The sequence below is a fragment of the Anabrus simplex genome, chromosome X (assembly GCF_040414725.1).
Source record: "Anabrus simplex isolate iqAnaSimp1 chromosome X, ASM4041472v1, whole genome shotgun sequence".
Lineage (NCBI taxonomy): Eukaryota > Metazoa > Arthropoda > Insecta > Orthoptera > Tettigoniidae > Anabrus > Anabrus simplex.
This window is the reverse complement of record NC_090279.1, coordinates 4,351,720-4,378,141: the sequence shown is the minus strand read 5'-3', so window position 1 is coordinate 4,378,141 and position 26,422 is coordinate 4,351,720. Positions and strand designations below refer to the sequence as shown.

The 26,422-nt window shown below is 38.9% G+C and overlaps 1 protein-coding gene across 1 annotated transcript in view; it reads left to right on the top strand.

Moving 5' to 3' along the window:
- Positions 1 to 25,390, top strand: part of LOC137503151 (uncharacterized) — a 55,018-nt gene extending 29,628 nt beyond the window's left edge. Inside the window, exon 3 of the mRNA XM_068230626.1 lies at positions 25,199 to 25,390. Coding sequence (XP_068086727.1) covers positions 25,199 to 25,390 — 192 coding nt within the window. The remainder of the gene's footprint in view (positions 1 to 25,198) is intronic.
- The last annotated feature ends 1,032 nt before the right edge of the window (positions 25,391 to 26,422 follow it).

Sequence of the window (26,422 nt, the reverse complement as noted above, 5' to 3'; positions counted from 1 at the left end):
CTTAACCTAACATGCACAGATTCAACTTTAGGCCTAACCTTACAGCCACTGGATTCATCCGTAGGCATAACCTTACGAGGGTGTTACCTTTACAGACTCAAGTTTGATGCCCAAGAGTGCTAGCTAAACCCAACTGCCAATGTGATCAGGGACATGGGTGCTAGCTTAAGCTAACAAGCAAGAATTTGATGTCCGGCTTAACCTTACAAAGGCATTACAGACTCGAGTTTCAGATTCGATCTCAGGCATAAGCTAACTAGACAAGCTGAGACATGGTCCAGGGGCTTTTGGATCTGTTCTTGGAACAAGATAGCAGCTACACACATTGTTTTAATAGGACTTGGGAAATGATAGAAGGCTTAATATATACGCTTTATTCATATGGCTATAACTTTGAAAGGTGGCCTTAGGTCATGGAGCTGAGAAACTGCAAAAAAGTCTAAAGGATTAAATGGCTGTAGGACAAAAGGGCTAAATGGTTTAAGGGCAGGAGGGCTAAATGGAATGAGCTATGGTGTAGGGCTCAGAGCTAAACTTGACGTAAGATGGTATTATGGGACTAGGGAGATGGTGAAGGGTTTAAAATATCTGTATTATTCATAGGGGCATACCTGTATAAAGCTACTTAAGGTCTTGAGAAGCCGATCGGCTGCAGAGTCACAGACACTAGCACATGAGCTGAAGCGAAACATGCTGTTGATTTTTAATGTTTGCTACTCTAAATTTTACATTGTAAAAATTAGAGTTTATAGATTAGAATTCTAGAGATTTATAGTACCTTATAATATTGCTGACATCACGTAGAAATCTAGAAAGATTTAAAAACTTGCTACATCATTTTAAAAGTTGATTAAGAAAGAATATCACATATAATTTCAATGGCCAATATTCCACTCAGTGCTTTGAAAAAGGTTTTGGATTAATGCTCTTAACAGTTTTATCCCATATTTCAAGACTCGGTGAACTTCCAACAAGAGGAATTTCACTTTGTATAAGGAAATGGTGCTATATTTTCTGCAAAGAAAACTTTCAAGCTAGTGTTATAAGACATTGTTTCAGGATTATGTTTTAATCACGTCAATTTCTACCAATTATCCATAAGGTTAGTGTACTCTCATATTTATTATGCATTGTTTTGTAACTTTAAGTAGGATATTGTCTGTTTTCAAGTTTATGGCTGAAGATTATGCATACATGCATCGAAGCTGGTCTCATTAATAATATTAAAATGTTATAGTTAAGCTTATAACATTGTGTTGCATTGAATAGGTGGACCCTACTATTTTGTTCCCATTTTATTATCGGTTCAATACGGATTTAAAATGAAGTTCTTAAACTTGATTTTCTAGTTAGGTTAAGCCTAGGATCGAATCTCAAACTCGAGTGTGAAAAGCCCGTATAAGGTTGAGCTGGGCAACAAATCTGTGCCTGTTGGCTTAAGCCAGCACTCTTGGACGTCAAACATGAGTCTGTAAAGCTAATGACCTTGTAAGGTTACGCCTAGGGTTGAATCCAGGGCCTGTGATGATAGGTCTCAAGTCGAATCCGTGCCTGTTAGGTTAAGCTTGCACTCATGACCAAGCCCTACTTTTCAAATCCCCCCAATAAGAATCATGATCACTTTAGGACATAAAGAAGATTTGTCATTCTATCTTCGCACATTATAGAAGACAGACTAATAATGGTTTAAAATTTCCGTCAATTAGGTACGTTTTATTAATTAGACAAGCTTGGTGTTGTTGAGTGAGCACAGAGAGTGATTATTATCTTAAACTGAGCTGGTCGCCTCATGTGCTCGGTACTATACTCTCCATAATGCAGTGTTCGTTGCTACTTCCTCAGTGTTCATAAATATGAACTATCATCCCATTCTGTCACTTTACAAGGCTGGGCTGTTCCCATTGAGCCCGATCTGCCTTCTTAAATAGAGCATCCTAGGTCATTAAATCCTATTATTAACAGTCAGTCATTTACATCGACGTTCATTACTTTTAATATAACGTATTTTTTATCATAAGTTTAGTTCCTAACGTACATGAATGACATTTAGGTGACAATTTATACTTCATTGATGAAATTAAGCAAGATGGCGTGTCATATTCTATAAAAATTTACAAAAGAATGCTCCGTATCCATCCGTATTATATTCTTTTAGGTTCTAAGTTAAACAAATTGGTTTATGGTTTTAAACACTTGATTGTTAGTACACTACGCTGTTAACGAATTTCAAATAATTGAAGACTTACAATATCAACACATTTCAACTGATAGAACTACACTCATATTCATAAAAAGAAAACGCCTTGAAAGACTAGAGATAGGAAGTTCATATTCACAAGAGATGTTCATTAGTAGGCTATGTTCTGCAGAAACGATTAGAATTTCAGTCACCCAGGTTCGGCATGTGCCCTATTGCCTAGAAGGCACTGGGTCCTCCAGGGGCACTGATAACTTATTCCATGTGTGATGGCATCGACAAGTATAAGGCGCTAGTGGTGTCCTGGGGTATAGCCATCCATGCTGCATTCACCCGGTTCCAGTTCATCTTTGGTAGTTGGCATTGGGTCACAGCGCCGCAGCCGTCCTTTCACCATATACCACACATTTTCGATTGGCGACATGTCGGGTGATCAGGTGGGGCAGGGCAACAGTCTGACATCATGTGACAACAAGAAGGCATGTGTTCGGGCAGCAACATGTGATCGCGCATTGTTCTGATGAAGTATGGCGTCTGGGATTTCGTGCAGAAAGGGTATGGTTACTGGTCGCAGGATGTCATTTACATGCATCAAACTGGAAACAGTGACCTGGATATTCACCAGCTGTGATTTGTCCTTGTACCCAATAGTACCCCACACCATATCGCCTTGAATTGGCGTCGTATGTCTTGTGCGAATGCAGTCAATGTGATGCCTCTCCCCCTGTCTGCGGCAAACCAAAATGCGGCCATCATTTTCAAACAAACGGAACCTGGATTCGTCCGTAAACATTATCTGCTGCCATTCCTGTCCCCAGTAATGTCGTTGCGTACACCATTGCAGTCTAGCATGTTCATGCACATTAGTCACGCGCCGGTAACGCAGATCGTAATATCCACTTAACTTGCGTGTTCAGATGATTTATGCATACCACACGTGTTCAATTAATATTGTAGTGGTTTTGTCTTGCAGAAGACAAAATAAAGTGTTCCCTTTGTAACACATTACGGCGAATAAATGTCGCTTGGCGTAGAATATCTTGTAGAACTGTAGTGGGAAAGCGAAGTGAAGTTGTGCTCTGAAGTAGAGCGGTATGAAAGCAGTAGTGTAAGAGCTGAGTAAGTGGAGCGTCAATTACACACTGCCTTTATCAGTTCTCAACCTAGAATGTGTGATTATTTGGAAACCAATCATAAATTTTCTTCACGTCTTCTTAAAATATCATGGTTCGAAACTGGTCTTGTGAAGAGTTCTGAAAACTTGCCAGGCGGTGCTAGCCTTGAAAATATTAACTATTCATATCTGTCGCATGCTAGGCTCCTGACGAATAAGAGAAAAGGTACAGATTCCCACATGCCCATGCAGCTATGAGCTTAAAGGCGACTTGCTCCAAGGTTATCTGATCCTGGATTTCATCACAGCTGCTATAAATGACCCACTGCCCGAATTAAATTAAATCTCAATTTTAACTCCAATTATGCCAAAATGTACAGGTACAATGTTTTGTAGATGAAATATCTTTGAACAGTATATATTACTGTATAAATGTTACATCATCATCATCATCTAAAGGCTTCGCCTTGTCGCTGCAACCATTGATCTCTTCTCTCTGCGATCCTTTTCATCTCTCCATAACCTTGGCATCCCATCATCTCAACTACCTCTTCAATGATCGTCTTCCGTGGTTTCCCTCTGCCTTTCTTTCCCATCACCTTGCCTTCGAACAAGTTCTTTATGAAGTTATTATGCCGGAGAATGTGACCGAAAACTGATGCTTTTCTCCTTTTTATCGCTGTTATTAAATGCCTCTGGGTGTTTATTTCTCTAAGCACTGCTTCATTAGTTTTCTTCTCAATCCAGCTAGTTCTAGTCATCTTCCTCCATAGCCACATTTCCACTGCCTCTAGTCGTTTCACGTCCTCCTTCAAGAGAGTCCATCCTTCACAGCCATATAGCAGCACACTCCAAATGAACGTTTTGATAAATAATTTCTTTTGTTCAGTATTTAAGGATTTATTAGTTAAGAGCTGCTTCTTCTCCTCAAAGGCTTTCTTACACAGGGAAATCCTTTTTTTTTATTTCCACAGTGCATCTCTTGTCATCGGTAATAACTGATCCTAAATAGCAGAACTTCTGCACCTGTTTTATTAAAATATTTCCAATTCTGAGCTGTGCCTCTGGCTTCATTTTAGATTTGCTTACAACCATAACATTAGTTTTATTTACATTAATGTTAAGTTGGAAATCTTTTAAGATGGATGTTAATTTGTTGAGCATGATCTGCATGTTCTTCTCATTGTCAGCCAGAAGTGCAATATCGTCGGCAAATCTAATACAGTGTACAGCTGTTCCATTTATTTTAATGCCAGGTGTTTTGGATTTAAAAATTTTCATGGCCTCTTCAATGTACAGATTAAATAGAAATGGTGATAAGGAACACCCCTGTCTTACTCCTTTCCTGATTCTCACCTTGCATACTTTATCATTACTTTCGATGTTTATTCTTTGATTGATGTAGAGGTTGAGTATTGCTTTTCTGTCTTTCCAGTCCAAATGAATGTCCTTCATAATTTTGAACAGCCTTTTCCAATGAACATTGTCAAAAGCTTTTTCCAGGTCTACAAAAGCTATATATGTATTTCTGTTAAGCTCCAGTCTTCTCTCCAAGATGGTTTTAAGTGCTATAATAGCTTCTCTTGTTCCTACTCCTTTCCTGAACCCAAACTGATCATCATCTAGATTCTGCTCAATTTTCATTTTGATTCTGTTTTTTAATATGCATGTGAATATTTTTGCTGCATGTGAAACAAGACTTAGTATTCTGTAATTGGAGCATTCTGTTGAATCTCCTTTTTTGTGCAGAAGTACTGCTTTGCTTTCAACAAAATCCTCTGGCATATCTCCGTTTTCATAGCAGTACTGGATGATTTTGAAGAGTTCATCCTTCAGCTTTTTTCCAGAGTTTTTCCACAGTTCAGCAGGCAGTTTGTCTGGTCCAGGAGCCTTGTTCTTTTTCAGCTGTTGCAGTGCTGTTTCGAATTCACTTCTCACTATGGGAGGACCTAGTTCATCTTGTGAAGCCTGGTCTTGTTTTATGATGTACTCATCTACATTGTCAATTTCTTCTCCATTATATAGATCCTCCAAATACTCTTTCCATCTCTTCATTACCTCCTCATCTTCTATTAACAGACTTCCTTCCGTATCTTTTATTACACTGGATTTCATTTTAGCCTTGAATTGTGTTCTTTTTACTTGATTGTATGCTCTGTCAACATTTCCGATTTTCATATCATGTTCTATGCTTTTACAAATGTCATTCATCCATCTTTCTTTCGCCTCTCGGCACTTCTGTGTAACTAAGTTTTTTAGTTTCTTATAGTTTATCATTCCTTCTGGGGTATTTTTCCGATGCTCTTTGTTTCTTTCCTGAATGAGATTTAGTATTTCTTCGGTCATCCAGTTCTTCCTGGGTTCAAGCGTCTTTTTTCCTAGCACTTCATCTGCTGCCGTTGTAAGTGAAGCTTTGACAGCGTCCCAATCTGTTTCGTTGCAGTTGTTGTACATGATCGTATCTGTCTTTTCTTTGAATGCTACTTGTGTTAATGGATCATTTAACTTCTCTAGATTCCATTTCTTGCTTCTTGGTTTCCTAAACTTCTTCAGCCTAATTCGACATTTTGCTAATACTGGGACATGGTCGCTGTCGATGTCTAAGCCAGGATAGTTATGGCATGAAGTTACCTGATTTCTATACCTTCTCTTAACTAGAATGTAGTCAATTTGGTATCTGTTATTATCTCCGAAATCCTTCCATGTGTAACGTCTTCTATTAGGCATGTCAAATACAGTGTTCATTATGATCATGTCCTGTTCTTCACAGAAGTCCATCATACGTTCTCCTCTATCATTTGTTCGTCCTAGACCGAATCTGCCAGCAACTTTTCTAGTAATATTGCTGCCAACCACAGCATTGAAGTCTCCCATTATGATTATGTTATCTTTGTCTTTGTTTAGTTTAATTATATCTTCTATTTTATGATACATTTCCTCAACTTCATCGTCGTCATGTCCAGTAGTAGGGAAGTATACCTGTATTATTACCATATCTGTTGGTTTGGCAGCTATTTTCGCCATCATTATTCTATCATCAACATGATATGTGTTTAGCACGTTGTTTGCCCACTTCTTTCCTAATATTACAGCTACTCCATATTGTCCACCATTTTCATTTCCACTGTACACAATTCTGAATGGGTCACTGTGGAAATCACCTTTGCCAGGCCATCTAGTTTCACATAATCCCATGATATCTATTTTGTTTTCATCCATAATTCGTTTGAGTTCTTCTAGTCTTCCTGTTTTTAGCATTGTTCTTGTATTCCATGTCCCTATTTTAATCCCTTCTCCAAACTTCTGAGATTTTCGCTTGCTGACGACCTGGGATACCTCAGTTACTCCCCTGCCGGATCTTGGTGTCCGAGTTCCATGATCAGTAGTATCTAAGTTACAATTCGTACTATCCATGGTTGCTATACTAGGAAAAATAATGTGGTGGTTTCCCGTTGCCTTCCACATCGCAGTTTTACTGCCATTCAAGTCTTCTTGACCATGCCAGTAAATTTTCAGCGACAGTCCAGTAGACACCTTAGTCCTGCACTGTGCTGATACTGATAGCGCTGCTTCCACTACCAGGAAGAGAGACTCCTCCGCCTTTCCAGCTGTTGGGACATATCCTCATCCACCCTTCAAGCCGTTGGTCCTCTTCACCTGTAACCCTAGGTGGGGGCCCTATAACAGGGTGCTACCATCCGGAGCCAGATGGACCCTGGTTTTTTAACGAGGTTTATACTCCTCCTGCTCCTCCCTTCCTCATCACTTGCGAGATGAGGCCCCGGGCTTGCAACCGGCATGGCGGAGTTATAAATGTTACAGAAGTATTAAAAATGTAATGTTTTGATGTATTGATGTTGAAGTGAATTACCATGTAATCACCTTTTGTAAGGTTTTATTAAACTTAAGATGACCAGCTGGTGCATAAACAAATTCAGTGGCAACAGTAACATCTGAGAAGAAAGTGTCAGGGAAAATATACAAATAAGGCAACTTTAAAACTGGATTAAGGAATGTCAAAGAGATCACACAAATAAGTTTTATCATTCACCTCCACCTAGATAATAGTCTTTAACGTGGGCAGGACGGCGACGGATTCTTGTTCTCCATCGGTAGCTGGTGTGGAGTGGGAGGGGCGGTTGGAACCTTCTCCTCTGACCTAGATGATTCAGGAGATTCCGTCTCGCATGGAACTGGATCTGAAGATCTGGGCGATGAGGCAGTGGTGTGGCTTCCATGGGAATGTTGTCCATCTATTACTCCTCAGGCATCTTCTTCCCCCTTTTCTTCAGAAATCCCTATTTCAGAAGGAGAAGGCAATGGTGCCCGGTTTCTAGTCGAAACAGTAGTTTCCCTTTCATCTTTGTGTTGAATATGAGTATACTCGGGATTTGCTTCAAGAAAAGTAACTACTTCCACGAGTGGCCCCTACTTAGATTGCCTGACATACTTCCTTAGGAGTTTCATTTGTAGTAGTTACATAGCAGTGATCTGACGGCATGGAGGGCATCATGTACAACTTCCTCCCATTGGATATCCATTCCCCCTGTTTTCTACGCGAGTTGTATATTTTTCAACACAACTCCAACATATTTTTCTGCTTGGCCATTGCCTCTTGTATTGTATCGAGTCGTCCTGCTTGTCGCCACACCAACAGCCGTGGAGAATATCTTCAGTTCTTGGGACATGAAAGCCTCAGTCGGAGTGAACATTTGAAGGTAATCCAAATATGGGGAAAAGTTGCTTAAGTTTAGAAATACAGTGGACGAGGTGGCATCTGTACAAGGAAGGGCGAAGGGAAATCTGGAATATTCATTAACTAATATGAGGAGATACCGGTTTCTAGATTTTGATGGTAGACGTCCCTTGAAGTCCATGCTGATGCGCTCAAAGATTCGGATAGCTTTGACGAGATTATCCTCATGCCTTATGAATCTAGGTTTCAATTCGGCACAAATTTTACAAGCTGATATGACCTTCTTTACATATCTTCTAGTGAATAAGGCACGTTCTTCTACTTAATAAAGTGATTAAGCCGTGTTATACTGGGGTGACATAAAGCTTCATGGAGGATCTTCAGTTTAGGACCGCAACACTGAATAGCCAGATGCTGGAAAAGGCATCTGCAGCTTCATTATGTTGTCCTGGTCTGTAAACTATTTCATAATCAAAACACGAGAGTTCAAGTCTCCAGCGCAGTATCTTCTCATTCTTCACCTTATCAAGATGTCTAGTATCAAACATAAAGGCTACTGACTTCTGGTCAGTGATGAGTCTAAAATATCTTCCTAGCAGATAATGTCTCCACCTTTTCACGGATTCAATGATAGCCTGCGCTTCTTTCTCCACAGATGAATGTCGATTGAGTGTGCGAGAGAAGGAAGCAACGGGGCGTCCATTTTGTGATAGTGTTGCTCCAGTGGTGTGTTCTGAAGCATCAGTCTCTACAGTGAACATAGCGTTATCATCTATAGCTGAAACTAGTGCATTTTTCACATCATCGTTCAGTGCTTTGAATGCTTCAATAGCTTTGTCATTTAATAGAAAACTACCATTTGAAGGGTTATGTATTTTCTGGGAGAATCTTGGGATGAAGTTGGCAAAATGAGCGAACTTGCCCATCGCTCTTCGAAGACAAGCAGTGTCAGTTGGTAATGGGAGCTCTTGTAAAAGTGTCAGTCGGTCGAGATCTGGGCGAATTTCATGTTTGGAGATGACATAACCCAGTAGCTCAATTTTTTGACCGGATAAACACTCTTCTTCTCGTTTATCGTGAATTCATACTTTACCATGGCTTTCAGGATCTTCTTCAAATTGAAATCATGTTCTTCCTGGTTCTTGCCACCCACAGTGATATCGTCTAGGTAAGCAGTAACCCCATTAAGTCTTTCATTTTTGATAATCGTATCTATTCTTTGGAAACGAGGTACTCCATTTGTGGGGCTAAATGGAATCCGTTTGTACTGGCATGGTTTACCGCATGCTTCGAATGCTGTATAAGGGCGATCCTCCTCACAGATTGGGATCTGGTGGTAGGCGTTTTTCAAATCAACTGAACTGAACACTTCATAATTTGCTACCTTGTTGACTATATCCTCGATACGTGGGAGTGGGTAAGCATCTAGCTCGGTATACTGATTTATTGTTCGTGAATAGTCAACTACCATACGGCGCTTGTGGCTTTCTGATTGGGTAACAAGAACCTGAGCATGCCATGGAGATAAGCTCTCTTCTATAACATCCTCATTCAAAAGTCGCTGAACTTCTTGATCAATGAATTTCGTATCAGTTGTTGTGTGGCATCGGGACTTTATGCCGATTGGCTTGCAACCTGGAGGTATATTTCGGAAAAGTCGAACAGGTTCGACCTTCGCGACTGTTAATCCGCAGATACTCATAGGTTCTCTAAAACCCCAAACTCAATCTCTACAGATGAATGACGGCCAAGGATATCATGTCCTAAAATGGCGTCAGAGCAAAGGTCTGTCAAGATGTTTAGTTCAACATCTTTGTAAATATGGTTTTCAGTTTTTATATCTACAGAACAGGCTCCTTTCACTACAGAGCTAAGCGACATTGAAGCCATAGTGACAGGTGACAGTGAGGCCACTAGCAGCAATAGGTTCTTTGAGCTTTCGGACCAGCTTCTCGGAAATAAAACGTGTTGAACTGCCCGTATCAGCAAGAGCGTTTGTCTTCATTCCATTCAAACGGATGGGTGTCATAGCTTTCGATAAACAAACCTTTGGAGGAATAGAAGCTAAAAATATGACAATGGCAAGATTGGGCAGAGCTTGAAGATTTTGAGCTCTTACACACCTTTGTGTAGTGACCGAATTTTGAGCAGGCACGGCAAGTGGCCTCCCTTGCTGGACAAGAGTTTCTGTTGTGATAATTAAGTCCACAGAAGTAGCATTTCTTTGTTGTTGCAGCGAAGCCTCACCTGATATTTCACTACCCGCCGAGCTACATTAATGTCTTTCGCCGATTGAGTGAGATGAACTAGAAAAACGTTGCTCCAGGACGGTATTGGCTAAAGCAGGCCCTTGGTATTGAATAGATTGTTCCAGTGTCGACTCTAAAGCCTTTGCTTTAATCGAAGCCTCCTCGAGAGTAAGATCAGGCCGGCAATAGAAGCATCGCGAATACAATCGTCCCTCTTCACTTCTGCCATCACAGCCTTAAAATTACAATCCTTGCTCAGAAGCTTTAAATGTTGTACATATATCGATACAGTTTCGCCAGATAGCTGCTTCCCAGTTGCCAATTTGTGTCGGGCAGGTTTAGAAAAAACACTAGCCAAGATACTAATGGCATCATTATAAGTTTTGGCTTCCTTCATGTATTCGTAAACGGTAGGTGAAACATGGTTGATGATGAACCCAACCCGCGTCCAGGTGAGACACAGCTATCACTCCGGCTAGTCAGATGTAGTCTCAGGGTATCTACAAGCAAGAAAAATGTTTAATTTTTCTATAAGTTAGGTTTTACGTGAATTCCAAGAAAGACGCAACGACCGTACGCGATACTTTGCGATGAACGTCTCCATCTTACCGCATAAATTCGCAAATTCATCTTCGACCTTAATTTCATAACAACTCACATAAAAATTACCTAACATACTAAGTCAGTCTACTATCTACTACTATAAATGATCACTCCTTGAATTATGAAAGTAATGAAGAAACATATTTATTAAACTAATAAATTGTTGAACGAAGTGATAATAATTATCATCATGAACTCCATAATTGTTGATTGAAATAAATATTATTCCGTGAAAATTAAAGTTTAAGTCAGCGCTGGGTTATTTTTAAATTATCGTGATATTATGAATCCAATATTTCTGAAATGAAGTCAAAATATCCCTAATTATCCTTGAAAAATTAAATTAATCATTCATGTGCATTAATATAACATAATTGCATTATCATTATGAAAATTCGGAATTCCTCCTCATAATTTATATATTTAAAATATTATATCTGAATTCGTTAGCGTCGATGAACAGCATTATGGAGACTGACGGTCTATGGTTTTCGACCCTACTGCCACTTAAATTACGGCTCCTAGTCTAATATCTTCTCATTCAAATTTCTAACTTAAAATATAAAACAATACTCAACATATAAAATAATCTATATTCCTATTCTACCTGTATAATTCTTAATTCATTGCATCTCGGCTCAGTATGCGTTCAGCCGTTAAGCCTAACCCAAATATATCATGTGTGCAAGAAATTCAACAAGTATCTGCGGTGTGACATCTCGGTATTATGCTTGTACGTCAGCTAAATATATCATCTTGCCTACCTCACATTTCATATTTTCTGAGAATACGTCTCGAAACTCACATATATATCTATCTATTAACAGCTGTAATTACCACCATATCATCTTCAATTCTCAACTGTATACGAATTTTATCCATCCATACCTTATTTCATGTTACTCCCGCGGCGTATTTCTTTTCAGTATTTGCATCGTCTATCTGCATCAATTCCAGTCATATTTAACGTCTATTCTTCACATATATGTCTCATAATATTCACGACGCATAATATTATACTTAAATCATCTCATAAAACTCCATATTACCATTTATAACCTTCAATTAATACAATCATTAACTTACTCAATATTTATACTCACCTTCTTTATATCATTTTCTACTATTGAGACATAATGTTTTTCTCCGCGTAAATATTCCTTTTTATTGACCAATTCTCTTTAAAAATACGATGCATAACCTTAAATACCGTATATGTACTTTTAACAATATTATTCGACAAGGAATAACTTGAACTCTAAATATTACTTCTCCATACGCGATCCACCTGTGACGTAGTCTATGACTGGATGGCTTACGAAACTCATAGATATTATTCATCATTTGACACTCTTTGAAATCAGCTGTTATATTACTTTCCTTCTTAACCGTATTCTCATTTACCTCGTTGAATCACTTGTTAATACGTAACCATACTCCACGAGATATCCGTCTAATTCTACACTGACTTAATATATCTTTAGTATAATAAATATAATTCACATCACTTCAGTGTTTCACTTGCACACTTAATTACCTCATACTTAGGCTATTCTATCGCATGTGGCAAAAATATATGAATTAAGAATTATGTTACTTATTATAAACACTTCGCTCGTCTTCCGTCATCTCGGGCGTCGGTTGCTCTCCTTCCGCTCGTCACATGGCTAGTTGATTGGCCATGGCTGGGCGACATCCTCCACTCATCTCGGGTAGTTTTAACTGCTCGGATGATATCTCCCTCCAGGTCGGTCCATCTGGATGTTTAGCAGACCATCATCTTGTTGGAAAAACTGCCGATAAGATCAAATATTTCTGAGAAGTACGTATTCATTTTAGATTTTTGTTAAAGTAATATTTATTTTAAGCTATTTTTTCTCAACCTTCTTCTGTGATATAATCGTCCAGTTCTCTAAGTTCGCGTAAGATATTTGCGCCTCGTCTTGCACAAATCTTCAAATTCAGATTATTGAATTTCTAAATATTATTTCTTCCACGACTTCTCTTTTATTGCAGTAATTCTCTGCTATCATTTCCTTTTCCTGCGGCTTCCAGTTTCTGTTTTCGTAGTATAACTGATCTTGTACTTCGGGACAATCAGTACACGTATTTGGATGAATATTCGTATTTCTCGGTGTATTTCATATCCTCTACCGTATTTTTATATGTTGATTCGCCGTTTCGAGTAAGTCATGGCCACCTATTTTGTTCAAATGCTAAGACTTTGTTATGTTATGTTCTCTTTTTAGCTTGAGTGGTCTATACCTTCCGTAGGCGCCATTTTGGAATACGGTCGGAAATGCAACGGGCACAATGAATATGCGTAATTTGTCAGTGTCACTTACTTGATACCTCAAAATGAAGTTCATGAACGTGCTGAACCAATGTTTCCATTCTTGTTGAGCGTTACTGGATTCTTGATCAATGCTTAAACGTTCCAGATGAAGTAATTCTTCATTATCTTACTGTCTTCTTTACTTAAATAAATTGAAGTAAATGAACATATAATGACCTTGTATAAGGTTTTATTAAACTTAAGACGACCAACTGGTGCATAAACAAATTCAGTTGCAACAGTAACTTCTAACTAGAAAGTGTCAGGGAAGGTATACAAATACGGCAACTTTAAAACTGGATTAAGAAATGTAAAATAGATCACACAATTAAGTTATATCAGATGTGTTGTTGTATTAGTAAAATGGGTTTGTAGAATTCCTATGTGAAGAGTTAAAGTATCATTTTCAATATGAATTGTTGTGTAGAACTTTAAAGTGAAACTATCTGTAGACTTTACCGTGCTTATGCAGTGTAATTCTACATTATTAACAGTTAACTTTTCTGATATAACCAGCTGTCTTTTAGCTGTTAATTTTAATACTATAATTGGTTTTATGGTAAAAAATGGTAATCACTGAATTAACTATTTGTTAATTGAAAATTCACTCAAGTGTCATTGAATTGTGTTTGATCCAACCCAGTCTCTTCCCTTTGGAGATAAACAGACCCATGAGCGCTTCTCTATGCCCAGATACATTTGATACATGATTCCCTTTTACAGCGAATACCGTGCAATTTACTAGTGTTTTTTCTTTACATTTCTCTGAGTATTAGCTTCCCAATATTCTATGGGATAATTCTGGACGTCGGTTTATCATCAAGCAAGTGTACAGTTTGTTTCTTAATATGGATATATATGTGTTGATATAGGACGGTCTAAGTTCATAGAACTATTTGATAAACCTATTTGTTGATTGCTGTCTCTTTTTCCCTGTCCCTCAGTCGGACAATTTGTTTGTTGAATCGTGTGATACTGAATGTTCACTTTGTCAACAAATGTTAGTTAAAGTGAATTATTTTTTAGTGTTTTACACCAACTGAAGTTCTGTTAGGATCAACTTGCGTTAGCTTGATCACCTCAAGAGTCATGTGTTGGCAGTTTTTCTGAGTAGGTTACCTTCATGCGGTTACTTCAGTCTGTGCTGCAAGAATATAAGCATGAACTTTGAAGCATGGTCTATCGTAATTACAATGTCGATATGCTTGATAAATCCCTAACTGAGCTCGAACCGGGCTGAGTGGCTCAGACGGTTAAGGCGTTGGCCTTCTAACCCCAACTTGGCAGGTTCGATCCTGGCTTAGTCCGGTGGTATTTGAAGGTGCTCAAATACGACAGCCCCGTGGTGGTAGATTTACTGGCACGTAAAAGAACTCCTGCGGGACTAAATTCCGGCACCTCGGCGTCTCCGAAGACCTTAAAAAGTAGTTAGTGGGACGTAAAACAAATAACATTATTATTAACTGAGCTCGAGAGCTGCAGTCGCTTAAGTGCGGCCAGTATCCAGCATTCGGGAGATAGTGGGTTCGAACTCCACTGTCGGCAGCCCTGAAGATGGTTTTCCGTGGTTTCCCTTTTACACACCAAGCAAACACTGGGGCTGTACCGTAATTAAGGCCACGGACGCTTCCTTCCCATCGTCGCAATAAGACCTATCTGTGTCGGTGCGACGTAAAGCAAATTGCAAAAAAAGATAAATCTCTTAAAATGATTCTTGATGAAAGACATACGGAAAAACTGCGAAGAAGTAAAGGCTACCTCAAACCTAGAACCGAAGAGGATAGGTAGGCAGCCCATATTCACTTCAAGGGAGGAAAGCATGCTCTGCATGGAATTTTGAAAGATGTGCATTTGGAGTTCTATTTTACTCTTTATTTTTCGAAAGTAAAATTTTGAACATGTGTATGAAAACTTATGTCCGAAGGTGCATGTAAGTCTGGGTAACTGTGAACACTGAATTTGTAAAATAAAAACTTACTTCTTAACATATTCTTTGAAATTACGTATTAAGATACTCTCACAGTAAGTATTGGAAGAGGAGGAATTCGAGCAATTGCTTTTTTGTGGTACTGAAGGACTGGCCGTTTAGCTATCTACCTGCATTTGGGGGATGCTGTGTTCGAACCCATCGTCGACAGCCCTGAAGTGCATGTTTTCCATGGCTTCACATTTTCACACGAAGCAAATGGTGGGGCTGTCCATTAATTAAGGCCACAGTTGCTTCCTTCCCACTCCTAGCCATTTTCTTGCTCATCATCGCCATACGACATATCTATGTCGGTGTGATGTAAAACAATAGTGAAAAACAGTTCTTTGGTGAAAGAGAAATAGCAGAAATCACAAAAATGCAATATGCCATAGATTGTGTTTAATTAACTTTCGTTAGTAAAGCTTAAAATTAAGAATTCAACTGGCCACTGTTCTTTGGCTGATAATTGCAGTCAAGCTTTTCACCTTTTGTCTCTTTCATAAACGAAGGAAACTAAATGTTATGTACATAGTCAATGAAAATTTACAGGCCCATAAGTTCCATAGATTCACAGTTTAAGAATATTTGTTGTTACAGTTAAACTATTGTAATTTGGATACATCTAAATGTGGCTTAGAATTATTGTTGTGTAATTATTTTATTAGTAAATGTTATGCTTGATTTATTATTACATAACCTTTTAATTGTAGGGGAGATATCTCCCTAGAGATTTAGTTCTCACTAAAATTGTATTGTTTCAGTTAACCTGTTGTAATGAGGATAATGTAAGTCCGGTTTGGAAATGGAGTGTAACTATGTAAATTAGATAGTAAGTTGCTTGCTTTGGAAAGGCCAGAATACTCATGATATCAGATATGTCTACGAACTTATCTACCAGGGTACATCCAGCAGAATGGTGTTGACTTGATTGTTTGCACAAGTCTGCAAGAATGATTTGCTGAGGTTCGGCGCTATTCAGACAGCCTTATGTCAATTACAGTCGACATTGCATACTCTCGAACGTGTGTTTTCTCCGTAACAGTCTGGCTGTGATGACGTAGATAAGGAACAGCATTGGCAGGACCTAGGAGATCGTGTTTCAGCGTGTCCCAGAGATGAGTTCCCACTTCTCTGTGGTGATATTAATGCGCATGTTGGTCACACTAAGGATTGTTATAGCTGCCATGGCGGTAATGCCTATCGTATATGATATGATGGAGGAACTCACATTTTAGATTTCACTGAGGCAAATGACTTGGTTTCTGGTAATACGTTCTTCAAAAGTGCATCAGTCACCTCATCACCTGCACTTGTGATTGCAAAAACCAAATTGACCTTATCGTTCGGCACCGTGATCTCCGACTAAGAAAGGATATGAATGTCATGCCATATGTGTACGACCTTAGCATAAGGTAGTCATAGCTGATTTAATGCATCGTAGAGGTGAAGGGATAAATGCCCCCGAGAAGATCAAGTGGTGGAAGCTTAAAGACTAGAAGGAGACCCTAGCAGAGAGCATAAATTTTCCTCTCGTTGCCCTGAATGCAATTGACAACATGTGGACACATTCTACAGATCTCTCACTGCAACCTTCACAATAAACTTGGGTACAACATAACCTAGTTCGTACTGTATTGAAAATCAAACGTTTTTATGGATGATTCCAGTCCAAGAAAAGGTGTAGGAAAAGACAAAGACATACTGTATGTAAACTGGGTTTCAGAAAAGACTCCAGAACACAGGGAAATAATTGTCTTTGCCGAACGTGTGGCTGAGAAATCTGTCGTTGAATCGAGGTGCGCTCACTCTAATGACCTGCGTACAAGATGTATCAGAACTATACTGACAAAGGAAGCAGACATGCTCTTCATGTGATGTTGAGAATGATGGCGCAGTCAGATTGCCGGGCAAATGTTTCATTTTGAGGAAATGAAGTGACCTTGTTACTTCAGGGCGTGCAGATCAAATTGACGAACTTGCTGTATTTGCTATGCCAGAGAGCCAGCCGCTGTGCGTCAGAAGAGGGAAGGGATGGGAAATGAAAATTGGGAGGCAGAAGTAATGCTCGATGCAAATGCACAAGTTCATTTCGCATAGTCGCTTCTGGGCGCCGGTAGGAGTGTACAGTTTGTTCTACACAAATTGACTACTATATGAACCCCTTAGGAAGAGAAGACATACTTGTACCAAGAACACAGGCAGCTTTCCAAGCCGCTCGCCACACATTACACATCCTGGACAGAGTCCAATGTCACTCACTACTACACCACTCTGAACTATGCACCAAAGTAGGAGGGGGCCATATTGAACATCTACTGTAATCAAACCACTGGGTGTATTGATTCCTTCGTTCAGTATTTCATTGAAATTGCAATGTTGTGAGTGAAGACCGGCACCGCGGTGTAGGATGCAAAGCGCCCGCCTGTCACCCGGCGGCCCCGGGTTCGATTCCCAGCCGGGTCAGGAATTTTTAATTGTAAATGATTAACAGCCCAGGCCTGGGGACTGGGTGTTTGTGTCGTCCTGAACGTTTCTTTCCTCACATTCAACACTCTACACTTCCGCAATTCCAGTTACACGCAGGTTCATATCATATGGTGCCAGTAGTGGCAAATGAACTCTAGAGGTCGGCGCCACAAAAAATATCGTTATTTAAAGAAAATGTTGTGAGTGAAGGAATACACAATCGCGACGCGTCAACGTTGCTCCTTCGAGCATGTTAATTAATATAGAATATTACTGCGACAAACAGACGAGAGGAGAAACAATCTGGTGCTTTCCTTGACTGACAAGTGTGTCTTAAATACAGCGTGTTCTTTGACTATGTGTGCGGTTACGGCTATTAAATAAATGAACTGTGAATATTGCCTGTTAGAGACAATCCTATCGAAGTCGTATGAAGAAATTACATCATACACTCCACAGCCCCTTCCTACCCTTGTCTTCCGTGAAATACCGCAGTAGCTCAACAGTTTGAATCGTGCACCCGGAAGTAACACTTTAACATCATTTTCTCAAAAAGAATCATTTTCCCCGCCAGCCTGATTGAACCGTTATTCCTAACATAACACGAAGGGCATACTTGTTTTTGTCTGTATAGTTCCGATAAACACTGTACACCACTGAACTGAAAGGAAGGAGAAAAGAACTATTTTCTAGCTGACCTAAATTGACTTAAGTATTGAGCACTCTGTGTGCATTAGAGGCAATGATGACCAGTGATTACAGGACAAACAAGAAATCCTCTAACATTGGCAAAACATTTGTAGAGATTTCCTGCATTGAATTCCCACATCACCGTATTCTAGAAGGTAAGTCCCATCTTATGCATCATGTTAAAAGAAGACGACAGTGCCATTAGGAGTATGAAACCAAAGAGCGCCAGGACCAGATGACCATCCAGCATACTTCTGGAAGTTGTAGCAATTTAAAGAACTCGTTATCAACTGGCTGACAAGCTTGTTCAGTGCCAGAGTTGACTCTGGCTCTGTTCCTCGTCATTGTGCTACAAACACCCTTGTACCTATTTTAAGCAAAATGATGATCCAGGAGAATGGGCAAATTACCGTCCAATTTGCCCCCAATTGTACATGAGAAGATCTTTGAAAGTATCCTTCAATATTTACTGGGTGAAATCGTCAGCATTATTGCTAACCAGTGCATCTTCATTAAGCCAGAATGCTAATCTTAGAGCACTGAGAGCATCAGCAAGCAGTCTACATTGCCTTCCTTGATATTAAAATGACTTTCGACCGTGTTCCACACCGTGTGATCTGGTCTGCACTCGTGACCATGGTGTACCAGAAATGCTTATAATTTGGTTCAAGATGTTATACACGAACTCCAGAGGTTGTGTATGTTACGTTGTCAACGTCTCGGAGAGCTTCTCATTGGAAGTTGGTGTGTACACCAATGTTCCACTCTGTCCCCATTGCCCTTTGTCCTCAGCATGGACACCACCACATGGGACCTGCAAAGGAGTGTTTGTAGGACTCTCTTATATGCAGATGATGTTGCACTTACTGATAGACCCAGAATGGGACTGCGGCATCAAGATGAAGATTGGTATACCTGTTTCTCACAATACAACCTTAGCATGAACAAAGAGAAGAGTGAATACCTGGCTAATGGCTCCATCCAAGTTGATTCAGGAATCTAGGATCTTGCCTACGGACTGATACTGGGGTATTTGTTGAAGTGCGAATTATGGTAATAGCAGCAAGGATGAGATAAAAGGAATTCACAGGTACATTCTATGACTGAAGAATACCACTACATCTGAAGTCCAGAATATACGGCATGGTACTATGTCTTGTTGCTGTCACTGTGTGCGTTGTTCAATATTGACAAACTGGGAAAGGTATGGAGTAGCAATTATACAACATGGGAATGTGTATACTCCCTTAGTCGATGGGCATCGCAGTCCTGCATCATATAAAGAAGACACTGTTCACAAGCAAATGAGCATCGCACCCGTCACCCATGAGGCGTAATATATGTCACAAATAGTATGGTCATGTCCTTCTGTAGTACCTGAAGCAGTTGACATTTTCACCCAATCTTTTGAAATTACGAGTACTATAATAAAAATTAGACATTGAAAATAAGATACAAAAATTTAAAACTAGAAATGCTGCTGGGATTGGTAGCATTTATGGGTGTATACGAAAGTCAGTTCGCTGAGATATAGAACTAGATCAGTAGTGCTTAATTGATTAGTGTATGTATGAAGCAGCTATACCAGATGAATTAAGGATTAGTGTACTAGCACGCTGTGTATAAAGAAAACGTGATAAACATAAAGCCAACAATTACACACTAGACATCTTGAATGGTGTTGCATGCCAACTCTTGGAATGCATTCTTTCTGATCATATTACACATATTTACGAAATTACCAACTGGTTTGATAGAAGGTAGTTCAGGTTTAGGAAGCATTACTCCACTGAAGCTCATCTTGTAGATTCCAGCAAGATATAGCAGATATATTAGATTCAGGAGGTCAAATGTATCACGATTGACATATTTAAAGCTTTTGATAGGGTAGATCTTGGGAGACTACTGACAAGAATTAGTGCAGTTTGGATAAAGAAAATAGTGACTAAACGAGTGGCTATAAAGTTGCGGCCAAATTATTAGAGTAAACGCTAAGAAATTGAGAATGGAACACATAATATGTTACCAATTTTTAAGTTTATTACTTTAGTACTTGATATGCATCGCCTTAGCTTTCATTAGTGTCTTGATTCGACTGGGCATACCCTCAATCCGTATTCTACACTGACTTAAAATCGTTATCATGAAACCAGATCTGAACGAGCTTCTCAATCAAGCCAAATGTTGTCGTTATATTTGTTTTTTATTTGCTGTCGTCCAAGTATTTTATATGGGGTTCATGACTGGACTGTTTCTAGGCCAATCAAGAACGTTTACATAGTTTTCCTTTATACATTCCATTACTTTTTTTGCTTTGTGGCAAAATAAATTCACTTTGGCCAACCCACTCTTGCACCTTAGGTAGCAGTCGGGTTCTTAATACTATACCGTTCACGTCTCATAGTTCCTTCGACAATATATTGTTGTCCACAGCTGTACCAACAAAACACACTCCAGACCGTCACTGAAGTTGGATGCTTCACACAATCTGGATAGAATGCTTCTCCTTGTTTTCTTCTGACATATTGACTTGTCTCTTCTTCGACAGTAAATACCGATTCGTCACCAACACAAACTTGCAATAAATAAAAGAAATAAGCCTAGCATTATATGCAATAAGCTGTACAGTTTCAAAGAAATAAAATTATACTTGTATCATACTGCGTTGTTTCATCAGTTAGATAGGGTTAAAATTGAATTAATGAATGACAGTTTATGAATTAACATTCTTGTCATGCACTTGCCGTTTTCCAGTCATCAGATGACCGATTCTGGAGACTCTTGGCCCACTGAAACCTCTTTGTAGCCATAGCAGGTGTAATCTCTGCTTTTATTCAAGGTCTGCTTGCTTTCATTCCAGCATTAAACAGCTCTCGTCTCATAGTCCTGGCTGATACGAATGACCCATACTCTTCTAATTTCTACGTACGTCCAAATTAGTAGCCTTGCGATTGTTTACTGACAAATTAATCAGTTTTTGCTTACTACTTCGGGTTAGTTTCTTCTTTCTCCCACAGTTTCCAACATGTTGTTGACAGTTTGTCTTCCTCTTGTCTTCACATTTTATAATTCTACTAACAGATTGCAGTGATATTTGCAATCTAGAAGTTATCTCTTGCTGTGAATAACATTACTCAACAAGTAGTTCTCTTTCTTGGCGAAAAGGCCTTTCGTCTCCCCATAACATCAAAATTTGACAGTTCTCTAGAACCACTCTTAAAAAATATCAGCTGAACTTCTAAATAGCATCAATAATGCATGTAAGTTACAGAATGCACAGTCTTAACAATACGTCACATGATTTACTTCCATACAGCAACAATATGCAGATATTGACACTAAACAACAGAACATGAGCACTAACAAGAATGACACAAAACCATCTGAATAATGAAATGATATTGTGAGAAATACATTAGTGAGGACAGGGATATCCCAAGGGGTAACCTTACAACCAAACATGTTCAAGGATTAGGCTATAAAAGCCAATAATTTACATAAAGAGGGAAATATACTTTTTACCCTAACAATTTTTCCACATCCGGTATATTTCTAGAAAATAGAACTCAGAGCATTACAGGAGGTGAAGCTTTATTTGATCCCGTAACAATTATGAATTGGGTCCCACAGGGCAGTATTATTTGACCTTTATTTTCTGATATACAATATGTAATCAAAAGTATCCGCACATCCCCAAAAAGATATGTTTTTCATCTTAGGTGCATTTTGCTGCCACCTACGGCCAGGTACTCCATAGCAGCGACTTCAGTAGTCATTATACATCGTGAGAGAGCAGAATGGGGCGCTCTGCGGAACCTACGGACTTCGAACGTGGTTAAGTGATTGGGTGTCACTTGTGTCAGAAGTCTGTACGCGAGACTTCCACACTCCTAAACAACCCTAGGTCCACTGTTGCTGATGTGATAGTGAAGTGGAAACGTGAAGGGACACGTACAGCACGAAAGCGTAAAGGCCGACCTCGTCTGTTGACTGACAGAGACCGCCGACAGTTGAAGAGGGTCGTAAAGTGTAATAGGCAGGCATCTATCCAGACCCTTACACAGGAATTCCAAACTGCATCAGGATCCACTCCAAGTACTATGACAGTTCGGCGGTTCGGCGGGAGATGCGAAAATTTGGATCAAGGTCGATCGTCTGCCCATAAGCCACACATTACGCAGGTCAATGCCAAACGACGCCTCGCTTGGTGTAAGGAGCGTAAACATTGGACAATTGAACAGTGGAAAAACGTTGTGTGGAGTGGCGAATCACGGTACACAATGTGGCGATCCGATGGCAGGGTGTGGGTATGGCGAATGCCCGGTGAACGTCATCTGCAAGCGTGAGTAGTGCCAACAGTAAAACTCGGAGGCGGTGGTGTTATGGTGTGGTCATGCTTTTCATGGAGGGGGCTTGCGCCCCTTGTTGTTTTGCGTGGCACTATCACAGCACAGCCCTACATTGATGTTTTAAGCACCTTCTTGCTTCCCACTTTTGAAGAGCACTTCAGGGATGGCGATTGCATCTTTCAACACGTTCGAGCACCTGTTTGTAATGCACGGCCTGTGGCGGAGTGGTTACACGACAATAACATCCCGACAATAACAGTCCCGATCTGAATCCTATAGAGCACCTTTGGGATGGTTTGGAACGCCGACTTTGTGCCAGGCCTCACCGACCGACACCGCTACCTCTCCTCAGTGAACACGCTGCGTAAAGAATGGCCTGCCGTTCCCCAAGCAACCTTCCAGCACCTGATTGAACGTATGCCTACGAGAGTGGAAGCTGTCATCAAGCCTAAGGGTGGGCCAACACCATATTGAATTCCAGCATTACCGATGGACGGCGCCGCGAACTTGTACGTTATGTTCAACCAGGTGTCCGGATACTTTTGATCACATAGTGTATATGGATAATATGAATAATGAACTGCAATTAGAGATAAGGCTCTTTGTAAAAAATGAGTTTGAGGATTGTGAGTGACTGCAAAAATACCTTGACAATATTATAAGATGGGAATGTTTTGATGGTAAACGGGGTGAAAAGTCAGGTTGTCTGTTTCACAAATAGGAAGAGTCCTCTCTGGTTTAATTATTGTGGTGATGGGGTGAAAGTTCCTCATGCGGATCTCTGTAAGTATCTAGGTACTCATAATAAGGATAAGGTTGTGGTAGTCACATAAACAGGATTGAAAATAAAATTTACAGTTCTCTTAATATGATTATGAGGTTATTTACGGGTTGTAAAGGAGAGGGCATATAAATATCCAGCAAGGCCACAATGAGAATATGAGACCATCACCAGTATTACTTGATTAGAGAACAGGAAAGATGAAATGTTGCGGTATAGAGATGTTGCAAAGTTTCGGCTGGGATGACTTGGAGAAAGGAGAAAAGCTGTTCGATTAAACAGTATATTCTGAGATGTCATTGGAGAGATGGCATAGAATGACATTAGTTGATGAATAAATTTACGTTATGTTCTGTATTAGATGTTGGAAAGTTCACAACATGAAGATAAGTTGGAATTCAAGGACACAAATTTAGGTAAATATTCACTTATATGAAGATGATTTAGTGAATGAAATAATTTGCCAAGGGAGTTGTTTGATACATTTCCACAATCCTTTTCAACATAAACAACCGACAGACATAAATGCTGTTGATTGATTGATTGATTGATTGATTGATTGATTGATTGATTGATTGATTGATTGATTGATTGATTGATTGATTCATTCATTCATTCATTCATTCATTTATTCATTGATTGCAACGTTGATTATTTTTTGTTTTTTGGTCTTAATGTGATGTACAGAGGGGGATGATGGGTATTTCAATGGTTATGATATAAGCATTTATACTTTTTGGGAAGGTGCTAGGAATAATGTGGGATTATTTGACATTACTTTGAAGTGTTTTGGGAAAGAAAGCATAAAGGAACATGGAAATGAGCAAAGAGGTGACAAGTCAAGTCATGTATAGAAAGATGGGAACAGGGGAATGTAAATATAAGAGAATGAGGAAAATAGCTAGTCTTTGTGGAAATAGGGATCGCAGAAAGAGAAACAGAAGCAAGGAATAGTATTGGGTAATATTTGGAGATAGTGTTTATTATTATTATTTATTTTCCTTAAACTGTACATGTACACAGACACAGTTGTGCCTCTATCCTCACATGCATGTGTACATTTATACTCTGCTGAATATTCACAAATCTGTAGGCACTTTTTAGTTTTCATATTTACAAAGGTTCCTCCTTTTCTATTGCTACATATCTACTGTTATCCTACAGTGTGTTCCTTTTCACATTCTTATCCCTGTTATCAGTTGTCTGAAAAGCGTTGGGGAAAAGGACTCGTGTTAAGATGCAGCAGGTCGTTATACAAGTTGGGTTCCAATCAGGGTAAAAAATATAATTAAAAAATGCAGTGCAAATTTTATTCTAATAGTAATTATATAGTATTATTTGAAGTAATTCCACATGTTGTATATGAGTTGATTATGTTCGTAAATACAGAAGGTATTATGCGTAGAATTGTGTAAATAACATAAATTCATAAGGAATGAGCTGGGTGTTTTGTAGAAAAAACTTAATGTTTATTGTTTAATACTCTATTTTTGGAAATTGTCATCTTCTCTGTTCATTTAATATTTAGTGCTTGATAATAAAGTATTTTTGTGTGCCATTTGCCACCAAGGTATACACCTCCTTTGCATTTAAAGTAATTTTGATTTGATTGTTTCTTTCCATTCTTATATTTTCAAAATGGGAGATTAATTAATTATACTCTTCTTGTGCCACTATGAAATTTATTTTCTCAGCTGTTTCATGTTTAGGCCTATATATTTTTATTCCCTTCTTTATTCTTACTTATAGCCTTCTGAAGATATTAAGGAGGAAATATTCATAGAAGAACATACTGATGATCAGCTGTTGCCATACATCAAAGAAGAAACAAAGTATGTACACTACAAATCCTATACAGTATGGAATAAGTTGTACCTACTCATAGTAGTGTTCAGTAGTGGTTGGTTTATCTCCAAAACGTGGCCATATTCATCAGTTTAATCCTCATTTACAAGGAACACTAATATCCTTAAATTCTACTGGTTAAAATTATCTAATTTGAAGTTCATATTTAGTGTTTCATCATGTAGTTTTATTGAATATATATCTGCAAAAAGAATCTTTGGTAATGCTATATATTTTTGAAGTGTATTTGTTTACAATACCTTTAAGCAACCATGAAAATGTGTTCCTTCTTTCACTGTCACTGCATCATTTGTTCATCACATTCTTATCATCTGAAATGCTCTCTGCATCTATTAACTCCAGATATTCTCAGTAATTTTATACGTTCATACGAACAGTGACACACAGAAAAAGCCATGTATGTAGATTATAAACTAAATCTACAAATACAAAAATGTTAGGTATTATGTACATTGTAAACAATATAATAATTTCAAACTAACATAATTAGGTTCACTGATCAGTATAATGATGGCTGAGTTTAATAGTGTGATAACTCCAAAAAATGTCATATTTAAATTATTTATTTGGTTAGATTTTTTAAAACATCTTTTCTCTTCTCTTGTGTGTTAAGTCAGATTCCTCCATTTGTGTTGTAGAAATGAAATGTTCAGATCAGTAGTGCTACATCTTACATATCATAGTTTTCAAATAAAAGTTCCACATTTTTGTAAGCATTAAAAAATATCATGGTATTGAATTTTTGTTTGTTCCATTGTTGTGGTCACACTTGCTGATTGTTGCTAATTCCCACTATTCATTTTGGTGCTCATTGTCAGTCAAGTGCTTGTAGTGTGTTGATTGCAAACACATTTACACAATTAGTATAAACTAATAAAATGGACAGCTAAAAATGTTTTAAATTTGTGCAGGTTGCCTCAAAAAATTTCAGATTTTGTCAAGTAAGTGAATTTATTATCTTGTAAGAGTAAGTAAATAAGAATGTAATGAAATGAAATGTCGTATGGCTTTTAGTGCCGGGATATCCCACGACGGGTTCGGGTCGCCTGGTGCAGGTCTTTCTGTTTGACGCCCGCTGGCGATCTGCGCGTCGTGATGAGGATGAAA